Raw genomic sequence first — 19,472 nt, forward strand, 5'->3', positions numbered from 1 at the left:
CCAGCTTGTAAGGAAAATACACTACTCATCGATTAAATGTCTGCCCAGAAAGCAGCATCCCTTCCGACTCAGGCTTCTCCTTCACACCTACCAATGAAATATCTGAGCAATGAGAGACCACAGAAGGAAGAACAAGCGCCACTGCTGTCGTCTGTCCTGGAGCAGTAGCTAGGATGTCCTGATGACATAATCTTAATGTTCAGGATCTTACCTCTGGGGACAATCTTATCTAGAGTAAAGAAAGGTAATATTCATTTTGCAGTGACCAGCAGGTAAAGCAAAAACTAACAAAAAGCAAAGCTACTCCATCTCCCCAGCACTTAATATAACTTAATAGCTTTAATGGTATCTCAAATAAAAATAGAACCATTACTTCTCCCCCTTTCCAGTTTTAAACATGTGCTATTAGAACTGTTTGGAGTTTTCAAACAAACAGATATTTAATAATCACAGAAAATCCTTATTTTAAAATGTGTGTAGATATTTACAGATAAAGATCTGAAAGTCTGGTCAACTATCCACAAGTTCCTAGCATAGCTGTATGCAGTCAACTGATACAAATGCAGCACTGTAGTTAAAAGTTCCAGAAGCCCATAGGCCAGGCTCGTTTCATCTGCTTTAGGCAACGAATGGCCAGTAGCAGCTTTATTCGTTTGTATCCTCCCAAACAATAAAGAATAGGGACATACACAGGAGAACAGAGATCCAAGTGATTTCAGTGATTCTACAGCAGCAGACAGAACTCAAGCTTTGCAAAGCATACTCAGAGATTGTTGTGGTTTTGCAATTTTTTTGTCAGTATTCCATATCAGAACATCATGTGGACCAGTGGGAGTAAAAGAGTTAATGTCCTGGTTCCATTTACTGCCCTTTATAGGCATTTTGAGTATCCTGTGGCAACATGGCAACCCCAGAAAGAATTGAGTCGGATAATGGGACTCATTTCAAAAATTCACTTGTGGAAATTTGGGCCAGAGAACATGGCATCAAGTGGATTTATCATATCCCCTACCATGCACCTAGTATGCATCTAGTAAGATCGAATGTCGTAATGGGTTGTTAAAAACCACGTTAAAAGCAAAGGGTGGGGAACATGTAAGCTCTGGGAAAAGCATTTGGCAGAAGCCACCTAGCTGGTCAACACCAGAGGATCGGTCAATTGAGATGGTCCTACACAATCCAGCTCTCTACATACCATAGAGGGAGATAAGGTCCCCATAGTACATGTAAAAAACATGTTGGGAAAAGCGGTTTGGGTCCTTCCATCTTCTGGAAAGGGCAAAACTCTTCCTGGAACTGTTTTTGCACAGGGACCTGTGTGCACTTGGTAGGAGATGGAGAAAGATGGAGATGTCCAGTGCTTACCCCAAGGGAATTTGATGCTAGGGAAGTGCAGTCAGTGATTCAACGTGTATATATATATATGTATATAGATATGTGTATATGTAACACATGTTAATTACTGCTTATTCAAATATGTGCATATGTAATGCATGTTAATCACTGTTTATTCGTGTATAGATATACATTAAGAATGATGTGATGATGTGGAATAAAGGGTGGAATGTTGTGGTTTTGTAATTTTTTCGTTGTCAGAATTCCACATCAGAACATCATATGGATCAGTGGGAGTTAAAAGTTAATGTTCTGGTTCCGTTTCCTGCCTTGGCAGTTCCCAAATGTGCACCCCACTGAACGTCATCAACACTGAGACCCAGTCTTAGTACTGCATGCATAGTATGAGTTTATCCAGCGCTTCACAAAGGAAAGTAGAAAAGCAGTCTTATATTTCTAAAGGCAAACAACTTTAATATAACCAACACTACAGAAATCCATTATATTTTCCTTCTGATGCTGTTGCTATTCACTTAAAAATATTTAACAACAATTCTTCATTTCTCAGGAACACAGGACCCACCACAACCCTGCTGTACCATACTGCCACATATTACAGAGCTTTCAGGTTCATTACCACAGAGGTCTCACAAAAATATCTTATTTTATTCTAGTGTCTATGCTATAGTTTTAACTAAGAACATCTGGTAACTCTGTGTTGTGAAGACTCACGACAGTGACAAGACCTCTGGTATTTGTGGTTGGGTTACAAGCTCATGATGTGAAGCATTGTTTTTATTTTTACATAGTCTCAGTGCTCCACACTGCATGGAAGAACTTAAAAATGATTCCTGCAGGAGATTTATGAAATCAAAAACCCATCCCAAAGTTATCACCTGCAATGCCCAAGCAACTCAGGGTCTCAGTAGATTTGGAGTTGGCAGTACTAAAGGTCCATAGGCAACACATCTCACAAAAATTACACTGGATTCAGACGTGTTTGACCAGAAATTTAATGACAAATAAGATAAGACTTGTCTGTTTTGGAAATAGGAAGCAAGTAAATGAATAAATAGTATCCAGGACATTAACAACTCCACAGGATATTATGTAAAGATCCTTTCTCATAAAAGAAAAAACCTTTTAAGATGTTCCATCTGGTCTTGCTGTTGCTTTCCTTCATCTTTAAAGAGAGTATCTTGCAGAGTTGCATTTAAGTCTCAATCAGTGCAACTGTGAGCTGAAGTGTGCACAGTTACCTTCCTAAAAAGAAAAGCAGCTGGACATCAGGGTAATCCCCAATGATTAATGCAAGATGTTGTCTTGTCTACCAGTCTAACAGTTCTGTGCCATGCCAGACAGTCTTACCTACAGCTAGAGGAGCATCACCACCTTCTTTTACTTTGTTTCTAGCAGGAAAGACATTCTCCTTTAAAGTAACCAAAGATAGGAAAGAAAAAGGAAACAGACCTCCCTCCCCATTTCCTGTCTCCCACCAGCCAGCGTGGAAGCAGCCTCTTCTTCTCATACTCTCCTTCATTCAAGCGCACATTTTTTCTTATCTGTTTGCCACTGGTGGTCATTTAGCTTGAGCTTTTTGTTATCAAGTGGAGCATTGCAATGATTAAAGTAAGCCAGAGGGAAAGCAAGAGCATGGTGAGGAATGTAGCCTCTTTCCACCTGTCTTAGTCTGAAGGGCTGCAGCTTATTTCATCCTGATTTGTCAGGCATCATAGGCTTCACTCAGTCAATGGAAGTAGAAAAGCAAAGGGATTTCTATGGCTGAAGTGAACCAAATGACAAAATATGAATTTTGCACTGAAGAAATTGATGCCTCTGTCTTCCTAGGGACAGATGGTTTCTTTCTCATACTTTAGTGGAGTTATCTGTTCTCTTACGGGAAGAAAACTGAGAAAGCAGTTGTCTAGGCAGCACCCACTCTAGTACTCAAGTACTGAAAACTTTGCAAGCCACCTGAGAACAGGCAAAATGCCCTTTGCAGCCACACTGCTTTATCAAGTCAGCGCTGGAAACAGGACATAATATTTCAGCTGGCATCACAGAAGGAAAGATACCTGGTTCTAATTACAGTCATCATCCAGAGCTAACCAGATTCATTATTATAGACACTGAGAAGGAAATGTGAATTTCCATTTAAACCTACTACTATTTTTAAAACACTGAAAGAAAGGCTAATGACATTTCTTATGCTCCCTAACCTAGAAAGAATTTTGTGTTTGAGTTATAACAACATATAAGCAAAGGTTTTTCCAAGAAACTAGCTGCCAAGCCAAGTGAAACATGCTGTCATTCTCAAACCAAGATCAAACATGTCAACAAGTTCTAGCAAAGCAAGCACTATAGTAGAATGCAAATAATTTAGTATAAAATTCAAATTATTCACATAAACACTTTATATTAAAAAAAAAACAAGAAGTCTTTAGCATGCTTCCAGGTTTATTATATACATACTGAGATTTGAGATTTACTGTAATACATCTTGATTTATTTTTTATTTTTTATTTCTTGGCGGGGGGGGAAATGTAATCACTGTTTAGTTTCCTTTCACTTTACATCCTACATATTAGATCACATGGTATGGCACATACCATAAATACATTAACCTCATCATCTGCTGCAGAACAGAAAGTAATGCAAATGGCAACACAGAGACTGGTCACTGACCAAAAACAGTGCAGTGTTTTTCTTCTGAAAGGGTGCTAAGAAGTACGTGAATAGGCAAAACAATTTCATAGTATAAAATGTATGGCACAAATCTGAATGACCAAAGCATACTGCAGTTAGGGTAACTGCAGGTAAATGCATACATAAGCCCCAATTCCATTCTCAATTACACAAATCATTCACTCAGATTAGCAAACTGCACAGGTGTGTGAGTTCACACATGCAATTACCATTTGGGTGCACCTACAGTATTTAGGAGACAGTGCCCTTTTAAGTGGACAAAGAGAACACTGCCAAAAAGAAATCCACAAGATAACCTAAAAAGAGAAAGAAAATCCAGCCAATAAACTTTCAGCAGAAAAACCTAGTTACTGCAGAACAGACCGCTTACAGAAACTACAAGGCCTTCCCCTCCTGGGGATGGCACAAATGAAAAACTGAATGGAATTACCCCTTGTGCTATTGCAGAAAAAGTGCAACTAACTATGTTTCTTCTTCACTGGCTGTTCTGACAGTCTCTCTCCTTTTCCTTGCAGGTTTGCACTACTTGTGCAGCAGATCTCCTACTCTGAGCAAAGGATTCAAAGATCAAATGAAAATCGCAGTGAATCTGAATTCTGAGAAAAGGATAAATGTTGTCTCCCCTGGGTCTTAAAGATGCTACGATGCCTGTTAGGTCCCTCAAGAAAATATTACATTATTCATTACTCTGATATAGCAAATCTAAAAGTAGAGAGACGAGCAAGAAAACTCCAATGAAATACACAGTTTGAGTTTTACCTGGCACTGGCTCCTTTAAGGTCACAGAAGTGCGTGAGTAAAGCTTTCACTACATCATTGCAGACGACTTTAACTACATCAATGTGACTCAGCCTCAGTCGCAGCTGCTTGGCAATCTCCCAGAAGTCTTCTGACAGCAGCTGGTACAGCTGCCCTTCATCTCTGCTGAGCTGCCCATACCAGGACAGGATGTAATCTCTATAGATGTAGTCAAACACTGAAAGGAAAAGTACAACAATAAATAGCAAAATCTGCAAAGTGAAGGCACACTAGGATAGCAGATACTTAGTCCTCCACACCAGCAAAGGGGTAACAGGTTTCACAACTTCTCCACTGGGTTTTTATTTCTCACCAGAGCATGATGTTGGCAAAGTTACATAAATTTGCACCTAGCAGGTTACTGGAGGTCACTTTGCAGAGCAAAGTCCATAAGTGGATTTGCTCAGACAGTCAGGCTACTAGCTAAACACTAACCTCAAGCTAATATCTGTGCCGGATCAGTAGATTTGATTATATGAACTACCTTATAAGCTGGCTGTGTATAGGCTGTTGCAGACTGAAACCAACCTTCTTCAGATACAAACTCAACTGTTGTGTCCACTCCAAAGTTACAGTTAAAAGAGGAGGCGCTAAGATTTTTGTATTTGAAAAGGCATCTACAAAGTTACAGAAGGTACTAAAGGATCAGAAGATATAGAGATAAAAGTGAACAAGCAGATTAGCAAGACAGCATGAACTTGAAAGATAAGGTAACAGTCCCAACTGTACCTAAAAGCAAAAGGATTACTGCAACTGCAAAATCCATTTACTTTTTTGACTTTTTGAGCTCTGTGTGTCTCCAGCTTCACTGATGCATAACTATCAGGTGCCTCAGGAGTTGTAGGAAGTGTTCAAGCTACATGCAGCACTGCCAACAAGGTGGGAGAAAAGTTGGCAGCGGAGGGGTTGTGAATGGGATGAAAACAGTTTAGAACCACCAAGGGAATAACTGGAAAAGAAAGGGGAGAAAAATGTCACACATCTGTGAGTCTGAGCAGGCTCTTTATCAGACATCCTGATTTCAGAGTTGTGCTGTTGTTTGGGGTTTTTTTGTCGTTGTTGTTTTAAACATAAAAAATATACCCCACTTGTCATTGTAAGGCCATGGTTTAATGCAATCATGCTACTCCACTATTTCTTAGTTTCCACTATGATAGAAATTGCTGGGTTTTTTTGCCAGCTTAATAAACTATAAAAAGCTCCCTGGCACCATGACAGTGAAATTAGTAACGTACTAATAGTATAACAACTTACACTGAGTAATTCTGCCTCCATGAAACACTAGCAGGCTTCATCCTACCTCACTGTACCAAAATCATTTCAAAAGAAAATACTAAAAATTGATAGAAGTTTGAAGTCAAATGCTTTAGAAATCTAACTCCTTGGGTTTATAAAGAAACCAAGTCACTTTACTGAGTTGGAGTAAGTTAGATGGCATTTACTAAGACATTTCAAGGCTTCCAAATGACTTATTCAGGAAAAACAAAGAAAAACATAAAGTAAGTCAATAGAAGTTCCAAAGATTCTAAAGTAGTGGAATTCCTAAGTGCTCCTTGCCTAAGAAGCAAAGTTATGGCACGGAGGAGCAGTGGCTCCTTATCTGCACTGGCAGATCTCTACAAAATAGGAATACAACTTGCATCTCAATCTCTTAGGCTATCTTCTCTTTTAGAATACCTCTATTCCAGCCAAGCCTTAGTCTTCTCACAACACAGATCTGAAATACTGTCTTTACACAAATGCATGCATTCACTTCAAGTACCAAAGAAAAAGTGAATATCCTTTTCTGAAAGGAGAGACCGGAACAGTTTCATTACAAGCAATTCCAAAACTCCTCTGTGACTCTATTAGCAACAGAAAAGGACATAGAGCTGTAACACTTGCTTGAGCTACTCCAGAACAGGAAGAATCATAAACAGTGAAATCTAAGTGCAATATGAAGATAATTCTGTTAGGCTCTTGCATCAGGCGACCACCAAACAGCTGTTCAGAATACCGTGTTACTACAAAGCTAGATTTAACATACATGACACAGTTATCATAAGCTGCTTCTGTAGAAAAAAAGGCATTAAATAAAAAATTTAGCAAAAAGATGACAGACTATACTATATAAGTACCTGGCAAAGAACTATCCCACAGAAATAAAAGTTGAATGCTTTGCTACTTGTTAGATGCTAGCTAACACTGAGTGAACTGGCTTTGCCCAGTGCCCAAAGCCAGTTCAGTTAAACAAAATACTCTTATCTTCATCTTCAAAGAACAAGCTAAAATATTAAAGCTCCTCTCTTAGAAGTTCCTAAAAACTGATAACTAATGATCTGCAATGCTATCATTTCCAAAATATCTATTTTTAAAGCTAAAGAGATTAAAGGGTTGAAGAGTTAAAGGGCCATTATTTACCTAATGTCTTTCAGACTTTATTAGGTTTTAGCTACACAATACAGATCAAGATGATGAAGCCTTATACTTAACACTACCTTAATTTCCTTAAGTTCCTCATGCTCACTAAACCTGTATTTAGGCCATGATGCTACGGGCTGGTAAAAAGCTGCGTGAACAACCAGACTTCAGGATTGGGAACCAGCCCCAGACATCAGCAACAGTGATGTTAAGATCTAAGTTCTGTTCTTCAAGTTTGTGCTGGGAAAAGTATTAGCATTTCATGGTTCAGCTGCATTTTACACCATACAGCCTTAATGAAACTGACACGTTCCTTTTATAGGTTAGATATTAACACTGCTCCTTTTATAGGTTAGATGTTATCACTGCTCCTATGCAAAAAAAGATCATGCCCATACAATTTCCCATTTCATACTGTTTGTGTTATTAACTTTAATTTTTTTTTTAACATTTGCTGAATAATTACTAGAGATACATAGAAAAAAACCCACATGAAATACCAAATATATAAACAATAGAAGAAAAAATACATTACAAATGCCCAGGAGACACATTAAAAAAGTATTAGACAAGTTTCTGTACAAATGACTTCATCCATATACTCTCTGCCAAGAGAGTTTTTTAGATCCAAGTGTTTGAATCCGAATGACAGAGAGCACATGAATTCAGATCAGGCCTTGCTCAAATTCTGGACCCAAACACCTGATTTTTGAGAGCTGTGGAAAAAAAAAAGATACAGCTGTTCAAACAGAGTGGCAGAAGGCATTGCATTTTTTTCTCTAAAAGTCAACATGTGGATCCTAAATTGGGAAATTAGACGGATTGTGAAAATATTTCATTTTTAAAGGGAAGTCCTGATGCACAAACCTAGCAGAGTTCTTCTAAAGGGTCAAAAGAGTGCATATAGGCAAGATCTGATCTACAAGTATAATCTTATCAAATTCCCAAAAATCTTTTCATCAAATCAGACTCAGCACAGGACCCGAAGAAACTAAGCAGTTATGGAGGAAGAGGTGGCATTCCCTAGCAAGAAACATTTTCAGGGCCAAGAAACAAAGGGCATCACTAAATAGCCAATTTCCACAGCAGAATAATTTCAGAAGCGGAGGTCGGATTTGTACTATGATCCATGCTGTTCCACTTACTCATAAATGATCCAGAAAAGTGGGTAAGTAATATGGAGATGAAGACTGGCCATGAAAAATGATAAAAGATCACAGGATATCAGGCATTTAGAAGATGAAATTTAGTTCCCAGGAGACCAGCTACCCTGGTAGCAGAGAAGTCTAGTGACAGCAGCAGCCTTTAGCCGCGACAGCACACTGTGCAACAGCAGCTGGGTCTATCTGAGCACGGCCTTTCCTAAGAGGCATTCGTGAGCTGCCCAATGATACGGGATGAAAGCACGAGGCTCCCAAGCAAGAAATAGCATAGAAAGCATCAGAAGGAAAGGCCAAAAGTGTTTGTAAAACTGGGTCATCTTTTCTGTGCGTAAGAAATGAAGGGCCAACAAGAATCATATCAATCTAGCAAAACAAAGCATGAAATTTTCTGGAAAAACATTTCAGTGTTAGTCACCTAGCTGGCTGAAAAAAGGACTCATTTAAAATGAAAAGGTTTTCTTTCTGCTGTATTCAGCAAGTTAAAAATTTTCACATGTTATTACATTTGTTCTGATTTTGCACGCTTTAATTGCAACACATCACAGGGTAGCAGGGCTAATTCAAAGCTTTCTCTCACCTTGCACCAGCAGCTTATGCAAAGATGCTACAATTAAGGGGAAAGAAACATTCTGAAGCTTTGTCCTTTTGTACTACTTGCTTGTCAGTGGGAAATAGAAGTTGCTAACCGAGCTGTAAACAGACGTAAACCTTTTTGGTGCAGAAAGTGACTGACATTGTTGAACGGCAATTCTATATACTTCTGTAGTTCTAACTTCAGAAAGAGGAGCCATTCCACAGGAGGGCACCTGTTGTCAGCTGGTCAACAGGAAAACCACAGTATTCATTAGTTTAATAAAAATAACACTGATAGCTGAAACGGAAACATCAGTAACCCCTTCAGTTAAAAGTAAGGATGATCGATGATGCCTATTCTCCCCACTACCTTAACAGGTCATGAGAACAAAAAAAAAAAAAATGCAATAAAGCATGTGACAGCTTATCAAGAGAGAGAGACATCACAAAACCTCAGCAAACCGTGCAGTAATGGGGAGCTGCTCTAAATAAAGAGAAAAGTTCACACAGACTGGCAGTAACACCAGGAAAAATGCAGAGTAAAAGCAGAAGTTGACAGGTAATTCTGGATGGATGCAAGATAGTTAGCAGCATACTGTAAAACTTGGGCAAATTTAATTACATGGATGATGAAGAATAGCTGAAGTAACCAGAATATGAACTTGTAAAAGAGTATCTACAGGGGCAAGGAGTATACCATGTCCATTTTCAGAGACTGATCATTTTACTCTAATAAAAAAGTAAGACATCTCATTTTGCAATTCATTCAGCATCTCAAATTCAAACTGTCTCCAACAGCTTTGGGAGATAAAAAGACTTGCTTTAATTTACATGTGGTAGAGTGAAAAGTCTCATCCTTGTTAACTGCATAACAGAGGACAAGCTGGCTTTGTTAGTCACTTAGCTAGGCCTGGAAGAAGTACAACCCATCTGACAAGTTTGCTCTCCAAAATTCAGGAGTGTGAATGGAAAGTAAAAATTGTTCTGAAAAGAAATGGCAATAAAGAAAGTTGTCATAGCAGTAAGTCTTCAACTCTGAGAAATGAATCACTTAAGAATATTTTTAACTAACTTTCAGCCTGACTGGGTAAGGATGAACTTATGAATCCAACAATCCGCAGAAAAATCTTCAAACAAAGATAATGTCATGTTTTCAAAGACACAAGCTTCTCCCATATGCATGCAGCAGGACAGAAGAGCAAAAAAGCATTTTCCACCCAGTAATCCACAACAGCTCTTCTCTCTCTTCAAATAGCCCCTCTACCTTCGATTCCATGCTGATACTGGGAAACAGTTCACAATCTTAAGCCACAGACTGCACTGGTGACCCACAGACTTCATATATTGCAGCAGTCAAAATTACAAATCACCGCTTCAGATTCAGTCTTCATTGCAAAATGTGACCAAACAGAAAGACCTACTGCAAGAGCCTAGATTTTATCAGAGCAAAGAAGTCCAATTGAGTCTTTGAAATGTTAGGCTTTTTTTTCTTCCTTCAGTTACAAAGGACTCCATTTTCACATATTTTCCAGATACTTACGTAAAAAACAGCAGTTAAAATAACAAGATGACAGTTCAACTGCAAACACAACTTCACATTACTCACTGCAGCTGACCTCTTGGGAAGACCAAGACTTTACTTTCTCTATCAAGGAGGAAGAAACCAGGGCCATTTCAAAATCTAGACATATTGTATAGTTATAGTTTGGTAAGAGGACAAAAGATACATAAAGGATCTGATGCTCCTCTATCCAAATTAGGACTCACCTTCTTTCAGTGCCTTATCCATGTTGTGAGAAATGACCACCCTCCTTGATTGAACTGCATCATGGGAGCTCCCAATCCAATTACCCTGAAATTCAAAGAGACATTCATAAGAAGAAATAGTTTTTTCTTTCTAAATGACAATTAGAACTGGAGTTCAAGGTGATCATACTCTCATCTGTATCTGTGCACATGTGTAACCTTTGCAGTGTACCAGCCTTCATTCAGCCTCATAAAATACGGCTAAAATAAAACCGAAGCAATTAGCTCTCTTACAGTAATTTCAGTTCACATTCTTTCAGGTTTCTTCCTTCAAAAAGATTTCTGGCCACTGCATTTTAAGCTGCTGGACAATACCAACTTTGGTCTACTTTGAAGCACTACTGTGCAAACAGGTGGGTGGACGAAGAAACATATTTTCAGTTGGCAGGAATCATTCTGTGATTCACACCGTCCCCATATAGTCAGGAGTATAATTAAAATCAGAAATAGAAATTGTTCCCACTGCCACTTTGCTTACTTCAGTTCACTTCTTGGGAATTCAGACTCATATAGACGCAAGTAACTAAAATGAGTGATGGCAGATGACTTACAAGGAGAGAAGAAGCAGCACCTATCCACTAAAAAAAGAGCACAGCTGTACTGTGAGAAGACAGCACTTCCCACCCATGCCCTCAGTGACTGAACCATACACCAACAAAGAACACGAAAGCAGTATAAACTTCAAGGAGAATTTAAGCAGAAACACCCTTCAGGGTTTTAAAAGGTATATTATACCATCATTTCGGCCGATCTGCAGGCTAATGCCTGGTGTATTTTGGTGTAATGTTATCCACCTACTACAGATACATGCACACAGACTCATACTGGCACTAACCAAATTGCTCACTTCAAAATTAGCTTAACTCCAGCTGACATTAGAAAATTATAAATACTGAGCTCTTCTTGTGTCTTCTTGCCTGCCTCTTAATTCGGGACCTTTCTACAGTAGAGGAAAGAACACAAAACAAATGCTGTAAGGGAGAACTCACAATCCCAACATGGTTCCGCTCTGTAACTGCACGATGCAGTGCACATATTTTCAGGATGTAAGCTGGCTCCTTACACCATTGGATCCTTCCACATTTCAACCTTGAACACTGTAACACGACGAAAAATGCAGTAATGACAGCAGAGCAGCAAGATCCCAAGCTGCAGCAAATAAGGATCTGCTCAAATGCAACAGCCATGGCACAGAAGTAATGGAAAGAAGCTGCTTACCTTCAGAAGGCCTCAGTTATACAAGAACTTCAGACCCTTGCTTCTAATGCCAACCTCTAAATGAGGTCTGGGAAGGGGTAGATCCTGCCCCCCCTACCCCATCTGGTCACTCAGGTACGTTGCATGCACTTGAGCTCCCCTGGGTTGGCCCTGCCTTCCACCACGTGCTCAGTCACCAGTTCAAGCCATGACTTAGTATTTCCACTACAAACACTCAAGGAACAGCACTTCACTGAGACATAACCTCACATTTTAGTTTGCAAGAACATAATTCACTGACAGGGTTTTCTAAGGCTGATAACATCTGACTTCTAAAATGCACCGATCTACTTATTTTTGTAATGAGAAGCTGGTAACAGCAATGTTTACAATTAGAAAGTTCAAGACAAGTGATCAAAGAACTTTAAGCAGGGAGAAGTGATAATTAACATTAGCAATGGTGATTTTGTACCTGCACAACTATAATTATTGAAGGAAAAAGGGAGATGCGTGGCATGTTGGATTTTCTGAGAAATCCTCCATATCAAAACAGGCATTGCATGCAATGACAAACAGCCTGAGAGAAAGGCACAGACCAAGCAAGAAACCTATCTTCCACTTTGTTTAAAAACTGATTTTCAAGGAGAGATGAGAATCTAATATATGAATAAACACAAACATTTGATGCATTGGAGGGTTAGAACACAGTTAGAGGAGAGATAACTGTTGTCTTCAGCTACCTAATGAGAGAGTAAAGAGAAGGAGCCATTACTTCTTGCGGCTGTATAGCATGAGGGGCACAGGACACAGACTGAAACACAAGGAATTCTGATCAGATATAAAGCAAAATTACTTTAATAACGAGGCTGGTCAAATAGCAGAACAGCAGGTCTAAGAGACAGCCAAACCTCCATCCTTGGAGACACTCAAAACTGAAAGGGAGAAGGTACTGAGTGATCTGACCAAGCTGTGCCCACTCTGAGCAAGTGGCTGGAGTAGACAACTTCCTGAGATGCATTCCAACCTGAACTGTTCTATCATTCTTGATGATCCTTCAGAGATCTGGGTACTTTATTTAGTGGCTGAAAATGGATCAGATCTTAAATTGAGCAATGAAACAGCTGATCAAACTCCTTTTTCCTTTCAGTCTTACGAACTTGCATTTAGCAAAATCTATTCCCTTGCTTTTCATTTAAAAAATAATAATAAATCTGTTTCTGTGACAATAATGATGAATCAACTGAATAAACAGGCACCCCCAAGCTGGACGACATATGGCAACAGTCACCTTCAAAACAACAGTGACAACTTGCTAACACAGGCTCACAGCACCTGCGATAACAGAAGGTCTTCCAAAAATTCACACTCAAATTCAGGGTTATCAACTGAGAGAATGCAAAATCCAGCAGATCTGGCAGATCATCTTCCCACCGACCTCAAATCAGATGGATGTATGCAGATGTCTTACCTCACAGAGAACAGGTTCAGCTAGAAAACCATCACTTGAGCGTTTCCACATTTTTCTTCATGTCGCTCATCTATAAAAACCATGCTATCTTTCACAAAACTGTTGGCATCGCCCAAAACAAAGATGTCTGTAAACAGCTTAGCTTAGCTCAAAACTCTCACTTAGATGCTCTCATACCCAGAATGTTCCAGTCAGTCCCGACTTGCAGCGGTGCAGCCCCACGGTGGGCTCCACTCCAACAGAATTTACTGCCAAAGAGGAATGAGAGAAACCAGACTGAAACTTAAGTAAGATTTGACAAAATGACTTACAAGCTGCGGGAAGCACATTCGGAAGGAACGTGCAAAGAATGAGGTTGCTAATAAATGGAGATGGCTGCTTCCTGGAACTGCTTACGTTTTCCTTGAACTTGCTTTTGTTTACAGCCTAGATGGGGGAAAAAAAAAACAAAAAAAAACACGCAAATATTTTCCAGAGACTTCAGAACAACATTCATTGTTCAACACTTTTGAGAATGATTTCAGATGCAGTCAACAACAGTGTGAAAAGCCCAGGGAAAAAAAAACAAAAAACAAAAAAAACAGCAAAAACCAACCCAAGGCTGGCAATGAGCCAGACATCCAGGCTAGCTTGATCTAATATCATAGAATGCTTCCGTGAATTCTTGGGAAATGTATATAGTCCCAGTCTACGGAGCAACATCACAGTCTGTCCTTGATTAAGATGGTGAGAACCCACAGCCTTGGCAGTGAGGCCAGAAGAGCCATGTGCTATGGAAACCACTCCAGGGAGCCAGAAAAACCTCTATGGCAGCCCCTGCCTGACAGCCCACATGCCCATTCCTACCCCTCCCTCCTACGGTTTTTCATCCCACGAAAGAGATGTGTTCTGCCTCTTTTTAACACGGGATCAGAACACATACAGAAGGAACCGACCCATTCATTTTATTAACGTTGTTCTCTTCCGTGGTGCAAGCTCAACTGGGGAGAAAAGTAATTGTGGGACAGAATGACTACACAAACCCTCCACGGACACAACATCAACTTGTTTCTCTTAGGGCTGTTCAACTAATCATTTTTCATCATGTAACAATGTGGTGGCTTGGGAAAGGACATCATATTCTACATAACTGCCTTTTCCTTATGGAAGTTGTGCTGCTCTCCTCTGCAGAACGCAAGAAATTAAGACTTGACAAAAGCAGGAGGTCAATTAGATTTCATTTTTGGAGCATTTGTTACAGGGTATGGCATTTTCAATCCTAAAGCATACGTTGCATGCAAGACACTTGCACTTCTACCCTTATGACAGTTTCTGGTTCTATCGTTGGGACTCCAGTGCCAGAGATTTGGGCACTGAGCCCACTGCTGCTCTTACTGACTCACTCAGCACAACCCAAGTAGCAGAAGAAACTACCCAGCTCTCTTCCAGTGTTGTTTTCCATTGCTAAAAGTACTTTTCAAGTAAGAAGCAGCCTCACAAAGGTACAACCTGCCAGATTTGCAGTAAAATATAAAATGCCAATCTAACACAATGTTGAGATAAGTAAACGTTAAGAATGACACAGTGCCATCTCGAAATATGCACAAATGAACAAAAATGAATAAAAATGCTAAAGGGTTATGGAACAAATAAATGAGAGTCTGAAAAGCATTTCATTTCCTGAGATTGGTCTTCTATAAGAATAAAATTTTTGCTTCATAGTTACATGTGCAGGTAATTGTCATCCTGGCAGGAATTCCGTTCTCAACCAGCTTACAAATTCCTATGGATAAGAGGCATTTCAGGAGCAAAAACATTCAAGCTGCAGGCCCCAAAGTACAACTCACAGAACCTCAGCCGACTACTTGAGGCTTATGCAACTTATACTCAAAATTTTTAAATATTCCTGAAATCGATAGGCAATGCTATGCTATCTTTTCATTATTTTAATTTCAGGACTTGCACAGTAGTAAATTTACCTGCGTCATCAAAAACAAACTGCTAACTTGCCTATGTAAGAGATATCACTAAGAACAAAAGTACCGTACCCTCTGTTTTGTTGAAAATAAATGGTAGTGAAACACATACTCTCCTTTCAGTGCAAAGAGAATTCATAAACCAGAAGCACAATCACTGACCAGCACATTTGGCTGTAAGCCCAAGAGGAACTAAAACCAGTGTAAGAGAACAGTGATGAGCAGAAGCTGCAAGAAGCTAACAGAAACACCAGCAAAACCCCGCAGCAGCAAAGCTTTCATGGTATTCCCTTATGGGGCAGAAAATGAGGCAGACTGGAAGACACACTTGGTTTAAGGCAGGTGTTAAAATAAATAACTAAATAAATAAGCAACAACAAACCATAAATACATCTGAAGACTTATTAAGGTGTAAAGAAGAAGACAGGAAGGAAGAAGGCAGTTTTTTCTCTCCCTCACAGCTGCTCAAAACTTCTAATTACCTCAAGTGCTGCCCTGCAAAAAGCCTGAAAATCAAAGCCCACAGATGGCAAATCTTCTGCTTCCTGCAGCTTCTGGGGCTCCTGCTAGCTCACCTTCACAAGCCCTGTCTGACGGCAAGCATCCAGCAGAGAAGCAGGCTGAAACTGCACGTCCTTTGCCTCCCTTAACTGCCTTGAAAAGCACAGACTACATGCAAATAATTTCCAATAATCTCATTATTCATCCCTCTATGATATAAAAGAGTCTATCTTCCCAAATATAATTAAATATGAGTCTGTGAACTCATGGCAGATGTATATATATACATGAGTGCTATCTTCCAGAATGCAGAGGTTTCAGTCACTAACCGACCCAAGGAGAAAAGCTTTACTTTCACTTTAGTGACAAATTCCAGAAAAACCTCAAGTTCAAGACCAGCACTTTAGGAATGTATGACACCATCACAAAAGTTTCTCTAAATTAAGAGAGAAATATTTCTAGGAATGGAGAGTTGTTAAACAGAAGCAAACAAGAGCAATCAAACAGTCGGGAGCTAAGTTTTAAAGAAACACTGGGAGCCCTGGAAATCACAAGAAACTGAAAAGCAGGACAGCAAAATCAGTATGTCCTTCTGGCTGAAGAAAAACCAAGCTCACATTTATTGCTTTTGTTACTGCTCTGAGGCAGACCAGGTAGGTTGTTCTTAATACAGTGCATCATTCATTTTATCTGCATTTATAACAGCACTTGAATTTCATAAACAAATCCTTGGGTTTTGCATCACTTTAATGCAGGTAAACCAACCACCTTATTCAGAGTTGTTGCTTTGAATCAGAGTCAAAATACTACACTGCAAAGAAAACTCTGTCCTGCCAGTTTTGTTTTGTTTTGGCAAAAGTACAACTCGCACTAGAAACGTGGGAAAAAAAGGTGCTCTCCTTCCCACTTCCCTGGTTAACATGATCCTTCACATGAGTCAAAGCCATCTCTCTAACCACTATGCAAGTTAGTAGTGGCACAGGGAACAAGTCAGAATTTTAAAAGGTGACACATCTAACAAGTCCTTCCCGGGGTTATTGTTGGTGTTAGCAAGGCTGCTCACACCGAAGCGAGAAATCCTCTGGGACTTACACATTTTAACTGGAATTCAACTGGTGCCTCTTTCTGTCTTGCATGTTGCTGTCCTCCTCTGCCACAAACAATCTCGTCCTAAACCTGCTCCTGGAAAGAGCTGAAAAATATCTGATAATCATGTCACACGATTTCAGCCTCATTCAATTCCCACTATTTAAATATGAATGGAAACTATTTACTATTAATTCCTGCAAGATATTATCATTTGTCTATACATCTCTCTTTTTCTTTTTAAGAATTATAAAAGAACAGAGGGAAGAAACTGAAGCTTGCGGTCAGAGCTCTCCCATGCTGTATGGGAACTGCTGAATCACAGCCTGAACCTCTGATTGATCACCTGAGGCAAGCACTGAGTCAGCCACAGGAGCACAGGTGAAGGCAATTCACCTGTGCTGCCGGAAGGGGTGGAGCCTGGCTGCACCTCTCCTAGATCCATTTAAGAGCTGACTAGCAGTAGGGAAGGATCTCTTCTAGAGATTCACTCCACTGGAGTTTCCTAAGTGAGCCCAGGATATGGGTAAGCATCCTTATCTTTTTGTTTCTGCTTTAGTGTAATAACTATGTAGCTAAGCTCTCTGCTATACTATAACATCTATATATTCACTGATTGTACACATACAGAGAAAGGCGCTTCTTCATGGCAACACAGACTTTCTCAGTGAGCTTCAAATGCTCTTACTGAGATACCTCACAGAAGCCCAACTTCCAGAGGGTAAAAGTGGTATTTAGGACAAAGCAAAGCTTCACATTTGGGAGGACAGCTTCTCCAGAAGCCATCTTAGGCAAGAAGTATACGCTTTGCATTTCTGAAATATGAACATAGAGTACTGCACTTTCTCTACTGAGTTGTTCACTTGCACAAATGGATTCATGAAAATCAGCAGCACTAGACTCCTGCTGTAAGTGCTTGCAGAATTGGAGAACTCACAAAAAGTTCTGTTTTTCCAGCACAGCATGAAGAACTCGATCCAAGCCACTTTGAAGTTGACTGAGTACTCCCACTCACTTCCCAAGAGCAAGCCTGACTCCCACTAGAGTAAATATTTATTGCCGTATGCTTTCTGTTTCCTCATATACTAACTCCAGTGTAAAAAATCAAAGGATGAAAAATAAACATTATCCTGCATGTTCATAGACTTAAGAAATGGAAAAGAAAATTAGATCTGTAGGACCCATTTCCTCCACAAATATATATATACTTGGCCAAGAGAGGGATTCTTCCTGCTCTTGAATGACAAAAGACAGGAAAGCACTGAAAGCATTCTGGCTTTACTGTCTTCCTGCCACTGGTTCCCAAAAGAGGCAACACAGCACTATAAGGCTCTACGAACATAGGAAGGTAACAACCAAATGGTAACAAGGAGCACAGGCATGGTCGGAAAGTACAATAAGAAGAGTAACTTCACATTTTTACCCAAGCTAAATGTGCAGAAGACAATTCGAAATAAAAATCTCCACAAATGGCCAATGCATCTATATGCTGCTAAGACAGACCCTATTGCTTCCTCTGCCCACATTGGATGAACCAGCAGTCAGGAAAACTGCACAACATACACAAAATCATCTTCAGAAGGAGTACTTCCAGCAGCTCAGGGACCATGAGCCATTTTTGCATCAAATATACATGATGTGTACACATATCAGCAAAACGGTACACCGAAAACATGAGAAAACCAAGCAACGGACCTGGAATCAAAGCCAGGGCAACACACACATCTCCTTTAGGGAGCCCCTCCTTCCAACCAGGTTATGTTCTGAGAGCAGTGCAGGGAGGGGAGACAAACAAAATTTCAATTGAATCACAGAAAAGGTTAAAAAAAAAAAATTCCAGAAAGAGGGCTGCAGTAGGCAGGCACTGCTGCTTTGGCAGCGACTTTAAAATCCCAGCCTTCAGTCCGGTTCCGGAGTAACAGCATGTAGCATAGGGCTACAATAAATCCCAGCACCGTGTAACACTGAGCGCGTAAAGCACTATTGGGTGTGCGCTACCTACACTGACAACTGGATGGGCACAGATGCGGGACCATGCAGAGAAAAAGGCACAGAAAGCACATCGGGCACAGCGACCGAAACGAGGTCTCCTGACGTCGGCGCTTCCAACCCTATTCAAGGGGCTTACGCGTTACGGTTTTCACAAAGTGGGGAGGTAAGGGGAGAAAGAGCGATGCGTTGGGTTTTGTTTTCCTTCAATTCTGAGCTTCCCCTGAGCCGCTTAAAAGGAACTGGAAAACGCTCCTAAAGAGAGCTACAAGGAGCTCGTAAGAACGGATCGGTGCGCGTCAGAAGAGGTACAAAAACGCCCGCTACGGGTACTCCGCCCGCGCTGCGCCGGCTCTCACACGTCCCTCACGATCGCAGCCTCCCCGCGGAGCGAAGTCCCGCTCCTCCCTCCCACCAGCCCGAAGGCGCGGGGCAAAGCGCGGCCGGGCGCGGAGGCACTTACCGGCGGCAGCGGCACGCGCGCGGCGGCTGAGG

General features: G+C 40.4%; 1 protein-coding gene across 3 annotated transcripts in view; it reads right to left on the reverse strand.

Annotated features, from left to right (window-relative positions):
• Positions 1-19,466, reverse strand: part of SNX25 (sorting nexin 25) — a 59,983-nt gene extending 40,517 nt beyond the window's left edge. The window contains exons 1-3 of one of the 3 annotated variants that reach the window (XM_010709783.2): positions 19,441-19,466; positions 10,743-10,827; positions 4,801-5,017 (exon numbers count right to left, since the gene is read on the reverse strand). In XM_010709783.2, coding sequence (XP_010708085.1) covers positions 4,801-5,017; positions 10,743-10,764 — 239 coding nt within the window. In that variant the 5' untranslated portion in view covers positions 10,765-10,827; positions 19,441-19,466. Of the gene's footprint in view, positions 1-4,800; positions 5,018-10,742; positions 10,828-16,994; positions 17,014-19,440 lie in introns of those variants that run through there. The other 2 variants (XM_019614667.1, XR_002114200.2) reach the window with 2 other exon arrangements.
• Between the last annotated feature and the right edge of the window lie 6 nt (positions 19,467-19,472).

Source organism: Meleagris gallopavo, chromosome 4, assembly GCF_000146605.3.
Source record: "Meleagris gallopavo isolate NT-WF06-2002-E0010 breed Aviagen turkey brand Nicholas breeding stock chromosome 4, Turkey_5.1, whole genome shotgun sequence".
Taxonomy (NCBI): Eukaryota; Metazoa; Chordata; class Aves; order Galliformes; family Phasianidae; genus Meleagris; species Meleagris gallopavo.